Source organism: Perca flavescens, chromosome 24 (genome assembly GCF_004354835.1).
Source record: "Perca flavescens isolate YP-PL-M2 chromosome 24, PFLA_1.0, whole genome shotgun sequence".
In the NCBI taxonomy this organism is placed as follows: Eukaryota; Metazoa; Chordata; class Actinopteri; order Perciformes; family Percidae; genus Perca; species Perca flavescens.
In genome coordinates this window covers 10,530,274-10,544,314 of record NC_041354.1, presented here as the reverse complement: position 1 = coordinate 10,544,314, position 14,041 = coordinate 10,530,274, and the positions used below count along the sequence as shown (strand labels likewise).

The following is a 14,041-nucleotide window of genomic DNA, read 5'->3' as shown; positions in this document are numbered from 1 at the left end:
GTTTTTATTTTTATGAAAACAACAATGCGCAGGTGTAAATGGTGAAATGAATGGGTCCTGGTAGTGTGCATGCTGACTCACTGTCACACTGTCATGACTCACTGGGACTCTTTGTTAATGTTATTAGTAAGTAACACCTGTGCCTTTGCTGCTTTAACAAGCCAAAATGTCTGCTGTAAAAAAAAATCCTGTGTCCGCTTTGCCAGTAGAGAAGTCCTAATCTAATTGGCAATCACCATTGAATTTGCTATTTTGTTGTTGCATTTCATCCATTTCTGACCATTAGCTTGCCAGGCTAACGCAACAGATTGGCTGCACTGCCTCTTTCACTCTTCTCACTGGGTGATAAGAGTATCCACTTGACAGGCAAAGAGAGTAATTAATGTCTTACATTTGAAAATATTAATAGAGCCAGAGCCTAAAGCTTTACGCAACAAAAGCCTGAACCCAACCTGAAAACGGATACTTAGCAGATCGCTAACAGACAGTCTAATCCCCTTCGGCCAGTTGGTGGGTCTATACATTTTATTAAATCTCTTAATCCTGGGTATTTGCAGCAGCTAATTCCACTTTTAAACCCCCAAATTGTTTTTATCTGCATTATTGACTGCATTTATGCTATTAATAGCATGACCCATATACAGTGTATTTAAATGTGCTTACAGCTCGAAAGTCATGTTTAGTAATTCTTGAATCTATTTTTGTCAATCTACATTTATCTCCACTACAGCGATTTCGTCCCTTGTTAATTTCAGCATATTAGAGAAATGGCACACTGTGACTTTAAAGCAGTGTTTATCACCTGAACACTAGTTTCTCCCAGTAAGCTCACATCTACTGCCGTTCCTCAGGGACCTGAATTTAGAATTCTAGAATAATTATATAGGTTTAAAAACCGTCGGTGTTTAAATGAATCCTTGTGATCTCCTTTGGGTTTCTCTGATGTTCGCTAGCTGTTTAAAATGTTTTTCTTTATTTATTTTTTAATAAAGCTTATTTTAGGTTGATGTGTTTGTTGTTGCAGGGCCGTCCTACTCCGTCGCCATCCGTTCAGACACCAACATTGTTAATCCGTGGGAAACGGCCAAGATGGAGTGTTCGCTCACAGTCCAAGGATCTTCCCCAAAGACTGGCACACAGACAGGTGAACCACACATACTTGGTTTCTCGCATTCACTCCTGAATCACAATCCATTACTGTTTCTGTTTCTGAGTATTTTGCTGTTTTTTTTTTTTTTTTTTTTTTACACATGCATCAACAAACGCACACACCCACACGCACACACTTTGTACTTCTGCTGCATTCTTCACCTGCCAACCTGTCAACAGCACCGCTAATAAGAATGATGTGACTCCTGCATTTTAAATGGTTGTATAGATGAAATAGACTCTCTCTCTTTCGCTCTTGTTAACACACACACACACACACACACACTAACTAACACACACACACACACACAAACACAGCCCTCTATATTCTCTCACTTTCTTCTGTGGGTGTGTGTTTGCTGCTTGAAATACTGGTTACTTCTTGTGCTGTAGATGATCATAACATTTCTATCTTAGCTATTACCTTTCACATTTAAAATTAGCTTAATATTATGAGAACAGGAAAAAACAACACCATGGTGTCATATCATATTAGAATGCAATTAAAGATTCATTAGGGATAAAAACCAAACATAAGATACATAAGTGCAGTTGCCCAACACTGTGATCCAGAGCAACATATCTTGATTATTATTGTGCAGATTGCACATTTCAATGGGGAAATACAATTTGTTTTCTGAAATGTTGTGAAGTTAAGCTCCGTCCCTTCTTTACCACGTGCAGTCTAACCCACAACACTGGGGGGGGGGGGGATAATTTAGCAAACACAAGCAGAGCGGAATGCCTTTTCCTGTAGTGTTTGGACATAAGGGAACATGTTTCTTTGCACCTGTGTCCTCACAGGAATGTATGTGTGCATGTAATGCATCGCCATACATAAACATAAATGTTGACTCGCAGCAGTGGAGCGCTGCAGGGAGCGGTGGGTTGGTGGTTGTGGAGCGTGCTCTCTCAGACAGCTGCACCATGGGAAGAAATTCCCCCCTCAGCATCACAGCTGATGGAAGTTACGCAGGGACGTGTTCGCTATGGGAAGGAAGGAGGAAAGGACTGATGTAGCGTGCATTCATATACTGTATTATTATTATTATTGGCAGTGGACACAGTGTTTTTAGAAATTGTATTAGCATAGTATGTGCAATATTTTCTGTGGCAATACTCAGTGACAAGTATCAATCTTTTATTATATAGGTGTTGGTCAGTTTGTCTGCTTTACAATCCCATTTTGCAGCAAAAAAATTAAAGTGAGACGATTGGACAGAGAAATGTATCTTTTTAGATAAAACAGATGTTGACAAAGTTTCCCTTTTGAGGACATAGTTTGAAAGAAAAGGTAATCAATTGCAATATATCGCAGAATATCACAATATGTCTAAAATCGCAATATCATACTGTGACATAAGTAAGTAAAGTTTATTTATAGAGCACTTTTCACAGATAAAAATCACAAAGTGCTTCACAAGGTACAACCATATTGAAATACATTGGATTAAGATGAAACCTTTAAAAAGTCAAAGATAAATTAAACCCAGTCAACTAAAAGCTTGTTTAAAGTATAGTGATAGCATCGTATTGTGGGGCCTCTGGTCATTCTTAAACCTAGCAATTTACTTAGTTCTATTGGTATTTCTTTCTGCTTTAGTGCACAGCTGTCTGGAGGCCAACAACCTCAAACTTAATTTTCATACATTAGCCATTACCTACCCTCCTAATATTAATACTGTAGTCAGTCACCAATTATTGCTAGAAAATTGAGTCTCTGTCTCTCACTGTAAAAACAAATAGTGTCCTGGTTACTCTGTAAGGATCTCACTGTGAAAAGTTTTCGTTGGGACTACATTTGAAGAAGTCTCTTTAAAGTGTCCCCTGTGAGGCCTGTGGATTATCCAGAGTAACCGGGACATTGTCTTCTGAAAGACATTTTTCAAATGTAACTTGTTGTTGTGTGGCAGCACAACTTTGTGAGACAGATATATTAAAACCTACGCAGAATATTGACCCTAAATGCATCCTTTGACACCGCTAGAGGTGATTTTTGGGCGTTTAGGGTGAAATTACCCTTTTATAGTGGTTCTATTATTTTAGCCTCTTCATTTTTTGTTTCCTCTGCAGTCACTGTGACTTATGATGTGTCATGGTGTGTGTGTGTGACGTGTGTGTGTGACGTGTGTGTGATCAGGTTTCAAGGTAAACTGAAACTAACTGACTAACTGCTGTTCAGGAACAGACTGTAGCCTGACAAAGAAGTGCATTTGTTGAGGACTTTTGTTTTCAGATGCGGATTAATAGTCATTATTTTCTATAATGGAGCTCTGTGGCTACTTTTTAGTGGAATCAATTCATAGTTGGTTTTGATCTTTGAAAGATAACGGAGAAAGTAACTGGCAGTGTCACGAGTGCGAATGACACACAGGTAAAAGGTTAGGTAATGGACCCATTACCAAACTGGTATCGAGTGACATCTATCAACAAAGGAGTGGCGCCTTCGTTGGCTCTGTTTGGACAACAGCCAAACCTTGACTACCTCAGGTGTTCTTACTCACATGTACTAAACACACACATACTTGTTGTTGCTCAACCTTTTCTAGTCCTATCCTGAAGTTCCCTTCTTGTCCTATTGTGTCAGAACAATGGGCTACACAGGTGAGCTGATAACTGATCAACCAATTATTTGTAAAGCAATACACAAACACACACATATCAATACATGTTTGAACACTGTATATGTCACAGCTAAAATTACTCAACTGGAATAACTGTATTGACCTGCAATCTGAACGTGTGTGTGTGTGTGTGTGTGTGTGTGTGTGTGTGTGTGTGTGATTCCTTAGTGATCGCTGGAAACAGCTCTCCTGTTGGAGCTTGTTATTATGATAGGCATGGTGAAATGAACTCACACAAAATATTCCTCATTATTTCTCACTGCTCATTCAGTGATCATATTTACTGTGCTGCCTTTTATTTTTGAAGTTGTTGACTTGGGTAAATACGTGTGTGTGTGTGTGTGTGTGTGTGTGTGTGTGTGTGTGTGTGTGTGTGTGTGTGTGTGTGTGTGTGTGTGTGTGTGTGTGTGTGTGTGTGTGTGTGTGTGTGTGTGTGTGTGTGTGTGTGTGTGTGTGTTGTGTGTGTTTTTTTTTTTTTTTTTTTTTTTTTTTTTTTTTTTTTACATGAACCTGTTTGTAGAGATTACAGATTAGAAAGACTACATAGAACCTTTGCAATGCTGCGGGGAAATCTATAAGAATGCCTTAAATGATCATTTATCTCTTTTTAGAGCCACACTAAGTTTCTCATTGTGTTACTAATTAAAGTATTGCCAGGATTTGCCCCACTAGCAGCTAGGCCTCGGAATACAGTGGGTTGGTCTTCCTGTCTGTCTCTGTACAACCTCACAGAGCTGCTACAACAGCATGGCCGTAGACTAAGAGCAGTTAAATCATCAGTGTATCCATCCAATACTTGCGTATTGTTGGTTGTAATGGACATTCTAGCTGCTAGAGAGTTCACGTTGGGCTTTAGACTTTTAATCTAGTTTATGTTTAAGTTGCATTTAGCAGTTTCACACATTGGTACCCCCATGCAGCAGCTGGTAGGTAATCCGATGTGGTGTGTGTGCCCGAGAGAGCTTCAGACATGATCAGTGGCTTTCAATTCACTTTCAGGCTTCAATCGTAGCCTTTCATCACTTCCTGTCCTGGAGATTTCCCACCAGTCACAATATTGACATCAGAATTGAATAAAAATGTAAAATGTTATCTCATTTAGTGAGAACTGGATGTTCTTTTCTTCCCCAGTTTGTGATCACTGCAGTCTCTGTTGTTGCAGTCATTACAGTTAAAGTTTGTGTTCATTTCCTGATCTGTTTTTACCATCTTATGTTGTTTCAGCTATGCTTTCAGCGTGGTGCGTTTGAGCCGCTGTCAGTTGGACCCTGTGTTGTTTTTACTATGATGTGTTATCTCAGCGTGCTGCTGCATGCGGACACACAGCAACCATTACCACTGGAATGACTGGCATGGTGTTGCAGTCATGGTAGTAACTTGAAATCAGTGGTAGTGAGAAGACACCATCAGATCCCAGATATTTTTCCCTTCTCGAAGCACTGAAACTGTGACAGTTTTGGGTCTTTTTAACATATTGCCGTTTGTTTCTGCTTTGAAATTCTTTTGTTTAAATAACAGCATACCACTCCTGATCCTGCTGGGAGAAAATCAAGCTTTGTACTTCAATTGTTCACTCACAAAGACACATTTAGCGTAGGGAAACAAGGCCGTCTTATTGTCCATCAAGATGATTTTAATTTAGATTCTGTGTTAACAGTGGTGTTTTAAGGAACTTATCAAATAAACACAACTTTCAAGCAGAGATCACAATAATATGAAATGGAGCAAAAAGCCAGTATGTGTTTTTTTTATTTTTTTTTCTGGACATTTTATAGACGTCACCCAAAAGACTTCCTAAAAGCAGCCAGAATGAAAGTTGTTTTGAATGTCTTTTCTGGATGTAGTATAATGTCAATGCAAGACGTGTTAAAGACCCACACTGACACAGAAATCCCAGCTGTCCACATTTGCATCCATCTTTAAAAAAAATCTTAACTTCAAAAAAGTGTCTGTGAGTTGCTAAAAACAAAGATAACCGTCCCCATAACCGTCACTATCAGCTTTATTAAATACCATGTGTCATGACCTGGCTCAGGTGGTCCCAACAAAGAGAGAGACAAGAAACCGACTGTACGCTAGCATTAAACAGCAGATTGATAAAGTTAGTGACTAGCTGGACACGTGGATCATTAGGCAGTTAAAGAACCGGCTATTTTGTTTAGGAGTTGGTGTTGACAGAAAGGAGAGTGACTATTGGACCTCATTTCATCAGGTGGACCGAAACCACTGAAACTCCCAACTGAAAATTGATGTTGCTGGGTGGGAAACTGTTTGCAAACACATTTGCCATAGTTGCTTGAACTTTGTAAGGTAGTAATACAGTATTTCAGTCTTGTTTACAGCTTGTTTTCGCTTCCCCCAACTAGCCTAAATATGAAAGTCTACCGTGGGCTGGCATTGTTATATGGACCTTGTTCAGTTTTTCCTGCATCCTCAGCATCCTTTTTATCAGCCAAGCATTGCCACCTTGAGTATGGCATTCACTAATGGCTGCCATGTAAATGAAGCAAACATGCATTGTAATCCGTAGTATAATGCCAGTTATGTCGAAAATGCACGCAGGATATTTGTAAATTTGCCAAACACCTGGCAACCTGAACCATATTTAAGAATAACTCTGTGTGGTAAGTTTAATGATACATCCTTCTCTCCTCTTGTGGCTCCTCTACTCCTCGTTTCCTCCGCAGTCTCTCCTCCCTCCCTTCTCTCCACTCTTCACCAAATTACCCAGCTGTCTTTGCAGGGCCAACAGGCAGCCGTTAATTAGCCAATCTCACGCTCCGTTAGCCGGCCGAGGAGACAGAACGAGGTAGAGAAAGAATAGACTGCGAGATGGAGAGAGAGGGAGAGAAGGTGGGAGTGAATAGGGGAAAAGTAGAGAGGGAGCTAAACAGATTAAGTGAGCAAGAGTGGAAGAGTGTGAATAGAGGAGGCAGTAAGTGGATGAAGAGTGGCTCGAGAACAGCATGCAAAGTTTCCTGAAGAGAGGGACGAAGAGAAGATAGAATGGAAAGGGCTGTTGGACAGAGAGGATGGACAGTTAAGAATATAAAGTGCTGAGGGGATGGGAGAGGATGACAGAAAGACTCCATTAACTGTTTTTGGTGAACTTATAACACCTGATCATATTGATGTTCTTATTTTTAAATGGTTCCAATTGGAGCCACCAGTGTCCCCAGTTTATAAAGCAGCAAAATGCAGATTTGGTCTGTTTTTTCAGAACAATTGGTAAAAACTTCCTGGGTCACTGTCCAAATAGCTATTTTGGACAGTGACCCATTTATGTTTGAGCAACATTCTCTCACTAACTAAGGGAAGTTATAAAAATGATCAAATCAAATTTTGTTTTTCAGTTATACAGTAGGGGGGATACATAGTTTGAAAAATACCATTTCGCAGTTCTAAAAGTACAGCGATGTGATTAAAAAAAAAAAAACATCTAGATAAAAGTTTCATGCTATTCAGTAGTTATTTATTCATTTGTCGTCAACAAAATCCTTTCTAGTATTCAGTGGCCTCTCGATGACTGCAAAAAATCAGGTGTTCAGCGGAAGCGAAAGAAGAGTCTTGACTGAAAACATCAAACGCTGTCTCACTGTACTGTAGTGAAAAACGAGAGCAAATGATGGCTAACCAAACATAAAGTGGGAGATGGAAGAGGGGCATAAAAGCAGGACTGGAAGAGAGGAGAAGAAAGGACAGTAAAAGACAAATTGAAAATGTTGAGTAGATAGTCCTAAACAGCAGAGCAGTGCCATCATTTTCACTCCATTAGCTCTTCCAGTTAAACAGAAATGCAACTTTAAAGGAATCCTCAGAAATGGCAGATTTCAGTGCGATCACACTGGGAAGACTGCATATTTTTAACAGAGGTTTTTCAACAATAATACTGCACTCAGGGGTTTCTCCTGTTTCGGTTTATAGTGGAAGTCAATGACATTCAACAGGAGAAACCCCTGGCTTTGATTGCTATAGGTGTCAAAATGTCAATGTTTAAAAAAAAAAAAATAGATATAGCAGTGTTTTGTTTTTTTACTTAAGCTGTCTGATATATTTTTTCACTATTTACAAATTTACAATTTCAATGCCATTTTTTTCCTTCAAATATTTGTCTTCTAGCCACTATTCTGGGAATGATGACCTGTCATTGCATATGGAAATCCACAGGGCACTCTCATTTATCTTATGCAACCAATCCTATTCTTTCAATAGTCCAAAACAAATCTGTATTATGTTTGCTCTAAATCAGGGGTCTTCAACGTTTTAACAACATAAAACTACATACATTGCCTAAAATTAAGTTGCACATTAAACTGGGCCAACAATAACGTGTATGGCGGCCTAAAGCCTTTATACATACCTTTTCATGGTGCATACCATAAGTTTTTTAAATAAAAATTGTTGGCATATTCATATATTTATACATCATGTTTTAATGTGCTTACAGCCTAACTGTATCGGTGGATGGCTATCTTATGGCTACCTTAGCTGTAGGCCATTTAGCCCATCTTAAATGTGGTGTAGTCTACATTAAAGACAATATCGTTAATAACAATGTGTTGGATTCATATTAATGTATATTTTCAGACATATATTTAAAATAAAAAATTAAACCATCGAACAATAATTTGGCGACCCCCTCCCCCCTGCAGCAACTCTGAGGACCCCCTAGGGATCCCAGAACCCCTGTTGAAGATCTCTGCTCTAAATGCATAAAATGTGAATACTTTTGATACTGATTTACTGGTTAACACCAAAATCACATTGACACGTTGGAATACGATCCAGGAAGGCTGGTTTTAAGTCATACATTCGTGAGTATAAAAGTATAAAATCGTGTAAACGAGCATTTGCATTATTTTTTACCAATACCAATATGACCCAATCGGTCCCCATTAGCTTCCATTGATGCAGCTGCTAGTCTTCCTGGGGGCCTTTGGCACACACAAACGTACATCGGACAAGATCCATACATTAAGTTAGAAAAATGATCCATAACCCAAAAAGACATAGAATTTAGATGTTTACATTACTCCATGTTAACTAATGTGTATATTTGTGTTTCCGTTGGAGACTTCTTGGATAAGAAATGTATGTGACTTTAAATTTCTAGTCAAATGCTCGTGTTTTGTGCTTGTGTATTTTAGCTGAGCCAAAAAAATAATAATTTGGGTTTAATCGTTACGTTAAGAAGTGTCAATGAATTGCTACTGAGACTTTAAACCAAAATAGGAAAGGAAATGTTACAGTTTAAAAAATGTATTTGATTTGTAGAAACATTAATTTTACGTATGCTTAAAAAAAAAAAGACTTCTTCCTCCCCAACTTGTAATGATTCTTGGCACACTGGGAAAGCCTGGGACAACATTTGAACTGTCTACTGCAATCTTTGCTACTTTCTGCTAATGAGAAAATTTATTTTGAAAGACATCCAATCTAGGATTCCAGCTGCTAAAATCTAGAAATATAGATGTTGGCCTAATGAGATCCGCATCAGTTTAACTCACGTATTCATGTCATATATTCAGAGGGCATCTGCAAGTTGAACATGCCAGATATCACATCAAATTTGCATTAATTTACCGGAGGTCTTATTAAGCATGCAGCGAGTATGAGGGGACTTTGCTTGCCAGTGGCTTTTTGTTTTGGTGAGGCTAAATAGTGTTTTTATAGTGTTTAGTATTCCTCTCTACCAGTGCTGTCCTGCTTTATGGAGCGGAGAACACACAGATTCATTAGGTGTGTGTGTGTGTGTGTGGACTTTCCTCAAGGGATTAATCCAGAGAAATCCAATCAGGCTGTCTTCATTTCCACAGACAGCCATTTTAGTTTAATTAGCCCAGACAGGAGCCAGATATTCTATTAGAGCTCCACTGTAGTTCCTCCACAGCCATCCAGTCACCAGGATCTCCCTTCCTCCTGCTTATTGAAGCTGCTTCGCCACCTAAAACAGCGCTACTAGCATTGAAGCTAACGGTACAGATCCATTTGACCGTGGGACGCGCCACGCTCTGCTCTATTCCTATGGGTGACGTCAAGCGACTTCAACGCGCCTGCGAAGCATTCCGGGAAGGCAGCGCTGCATTGGAAAAAAACACAGCGCGTCAAAAAAGCTGAATGAATCCATTGAACGCGACACGACTATCCAGTAGAAGTAGACGAAAATCTTTCAAACTGACCTTTGTCGATTTGAAATAAAGACAGATTCAGCAACTGCACTGCCTTTAGCTCGCTTAAAATGTTATCAGAAACCCGTTTCGGTGAACTATTTTTGTAAATTACGAGAACGTATTCTCAACGAGCCGCCATGACCCTCTGTTGAAATTCTCGAGTAGCCAGACCCACGTCACGCATTCGTCCAATCAGCTGCTGGTCAGGGGTGTGGAGCATCAACCATGGCTGTAATGACGTCACGACGCGTCACCACGCTGTGGTCAAATGGATCTGTACCGTAACATCGTTGTGAAGTTCTGACGGACCAACTAGTCTTATCAGCTGGCTGCTCAGCTCATTACACCTGCCAAAACTTTCATTTTTCCTGCTGTTATTGAACATGGCCATTTCAAACTTCGTATAAGTCTCACAATATTATATTTTTCCTCTTATCAACAAATCCCACGAAAAACACCACCTGTTAGCCTGATGTAGCTTATTCTTCTGTGCCATAGAGCTCCATTATGGTTTGTTAAATCCAATTTCTCACATAATTAGATTTTTGTATAAGTGCAAAGGCCCAGACAAGATATGTTTTTGAGAATCTTTGTTTTTTTCCGTTTTTATGGAACAACGTTCATTGATTTTTGATTGATTTGAGTTCGTTCAGTGATGCACCCTTCAGTCATTATTCAGGATTCATCACAGCAGACAACAATGTTGCTTTCCATTAATTGCCAGGTTGTGACCCCACTGCAAATACCTGGGATTTACCATGGACGGGAGAGCCTCACTGCCTGTAATGCCTATTTCCCTCACACGACTTTAGCCCCGGGAGTTTTTGGAGCTCCCCTACAAAAGCCCCAGATTAGAGGCAAATCGGCCTGCTAACCAATCTCTCTCCAAGGTCTTTTGTGTGTCTTCGCCGTCTCGATGCAATGAATTCTGGAAATGGGGATAACCGCGCACACGCCGGACAGCGTCTCCTCTAAAGCAGGGATCTTCTACAGGGGGTCCGGGACCCCTAGGGGGTCCTCAGATACAAAGCAGGGGGGCCTCCAAATAATTCATTTTTTAAAGTTTTTTCAAAAATTAAAGAAAGTCTTAACATGAATCCAACATATTATTAGCAAATATAAATCCCCACTGCTTACTGGCCTATAGGTAAGGTACACTAAGGTAGCCACCAACAGATGAAGTTAATCCTAAGGATTCACTGTGTCACATGTATGTATAACATTAACATCTGATTTATAAAATAATGCCAACAATTATTAGGCTATTTTACTGTAATAGCTTAGTGTTCTATGCAACAAAAAAGTTTTTTTTTTTTTTTTTTTTTTTGGTACGCCTACCTTTTTTGCATAGAATACTATGCCTCCCCCTTTAGTGCATGTGTAGTATTCTGTTTACATGCAAATACATTGTGGAAATGGTTGCATCTGCTTATGTAACACACTTTTCTGTTCACTCTGTGTATACAGGGTAGCCGTGCAGTATAACCGTGCTTATCAAGTGACCGTTTGGATGGGAGTCAGTGAGTTCACAAGTTCATGTGGGGGGATGGAAAGGTCCAAATTGGGGGAGGTGTGGGGGGCAGTCAGAGTCTGCATTCAGCAGAGGAACAGCTGTGGGCAAGAGGCTGTGCGTCAGCCTGCTGGTGGGAGATCAAATACTCCTTTTGCACGTCCCATGAGGGGGTGGGGGGTTGGAGGGGGCGGGGGTGTCTCTGGTGATACTACGTGATCTCCAAAGCTTGAGATGTGTCCACATTGCTGAGGGCCTCTTGCTGTTGATTTATGCCTATGTGATAAACAAAATAAGCTCCTCAGTCACTACGTTTTTTCAAATCCCATTTCCCTCCCTCCCTCCTTCCCTCCTTCCCTCTCCTCGTTCTCTGTCCTCTCTGCCGTCAAGAACAAAGAAAGTAAAGGATGGAGGCTAGCTGTGAGAAAGCAGAGGCTTTCTAATTATAGCTCCGTTCCTCGAAGATGGGTGTCGTCTCTGAAACAAGCAACCAGAGTTCATGCGTCAGTCCTGCAGAATTATGCAAAATGCGTCTTTGATCATTAACGGGGCGATGTCAGACACTAACCTGGTGTTATCAGAAAAACACACCTATCTTTTGACTGTCAGCAAGGCAGTTTTTATAAATGATGCCATTATATAAGAATATAATCATATTCATTATATAAGGGATTCAAATAGTTTTCATACATCCTGTCAACACAAAACAACACATTCAAATGAAAATACAACTTCACCAACGATGCAGAAAATAAAATGAGTTAATTTTAAGTATAACTTTGGTTTATTGCAGTTATTCATTTATGTTATCAGTTATGATAATTATAATTGCTGAGATCTTGGAACATGACACTGCTAGAATGTAAACAAGCCAACCGTTGAATTAAAATCATTTGAATTTTGCTCGATAAGTCAGTCAGTTGAGTTAATCTACAAGAACATTATTGGCAACTATTGTCATAAAGTTTTAATCTTAATATTGTCTCTGGGAAATTATGGATATGTATTAATTTTACTTTATTTTTTACATTTCATGGCCTTAATATGTTATCAGTGCCACGTAAGCACAAAGTGTGATAAGCGAAACCTGTAGATTTTAGTGACTTAGGTGGACAGCGATATGTTAACAGTATGTCTTTCACTATGTTCCTTATTTTGAACTTTTCCTGTTGTAATCCATCTCGTCCATCACTCACAACTGAGTTAGGACATGATCCGGTCAGGTCACATTGAGTTCATCAGAGAGAGAGAGAGAGATCATCATTCTTATCATACCCATCCTTCATCTTGCACATGAACTCGGCCTGTTTTTCTTTTACTGAAGCATGTACCGATGGGAGTCCTGACTGACAGATGGGTCTGGTTTGTTGGCTGGGTCCTTACTGTCAGAAAAGCCTTCAACCCGCCCAGGCAGAGGCTCTCAATGGAGTATAGGCTTACGTTGAGGCAAGCCTCATGTGGACAATATGTCTGCCAAGAAAACAGCTTGAAATGCTTCTTTTTAACCCTAGATGATGTCAATGTTTGAAGCTAAGAAGGGTTAGTGAAAATCAAGAGTTCAAGACGTGGTAAACTTTCCCCGGTATATATTATAATCCACAATCTATACTTGCTTAATATGATTTATTATTACCTAGAGAAAAAGTGTGGGACAATTATTTCCATTATCATCTAAGCGTCATGCCTTTAGATTGCTTTTTTTTTTTTTTTTTGTCCGGCCAACAGTCCAAAAGCTAATTTACTGTAATGTAAGAGAAAGGAAAAAGTAGCCGTTTCTCAAAAGCTAGAACCATCAAATGTTTGGCATTTTTGCTTCAAAATTGACTTTCAATCAGACAATTCAAGTTTGAAATGTTTATTATAACAGTAGAACATGTCGACCTCATCACTCCCCGCAGATTGGGTTTACAATCGTGCGGAGCCTGCAGGTGGATGCTGGGGTGGGGGGGTGAAAGAGCAGGCAGCGATGCAGGGCAGCAGCAACATTGACGAGCAGAGATGGGGAAATTGTGCAGCTGTAGCTGTAATACAGTAGACCACCAAATTGGATGGGGGGTGTTTGGTAAATGATACGGAGAGTGAAGCGTGTGTTCAGCAGTGCAGCTCGAGTTGACTATCAAAGTAGTTCTGATTAATTTTCTGTCAGTCGATTAATCGATTGCATTTCTAGACGTTAGTACGTGACAAACTGGGTTCCCTATAGTGCTTCACAGTGTTCATGTTGCAGTGAGGAACCATGTGGGCTTTTTCCAGGATGTTAATGGACAAATTAACCCTCTCTCTGTGTCAGAACTTTACTCATCAGTTGTGTGTGTGTGTGTGTGTGTGTGTGTGTGTGTGTGTGTGTGTGTGTGTGTGTGTGTGTGTGTGTGTGTGTGTGTGTGTGTGTGTGTGTGTGTGTGTGTGTGTGTGTGTGTGTGTGTGTGTCCGTCCAAACCGAGCCCGCTGGGCCGAGTTCGGACAGATATTTAGGCATGATGTTCGGGTCGGGCTCGGTCACATCAGCGCAATAAGGCATTGAACATTTAAAATTGTATTATGTAGGTGCGCGCCTAATGTGCACTTTTTGCCCCGTGTGCGCTGATGCG

General features: G+C 40.0%; 1 protein-coding gene across 1 annotated transcript in view; it reads left to right on the top strand.

The window, feature by feature from the left end:
* The window catches only part of ptgfrnb (prostaglandin F2 receptor inhibitor b), a 59,799-nt gene that overhangs the window by 36,931 nt on the left and 8,827 nt on the right, over nt 1-14,041 (top strand). The window contains exon 13 of the mRNA XM_028571411.1: nt 1,025-1,144. Within this exon, the coding sequence (XP_028427212.1) occupies nt 1,025-1,144 (120 nt within the window). The remainder of the gene's footprint in view (nt 1-1,024; nt 1,145-14,041) is intronic.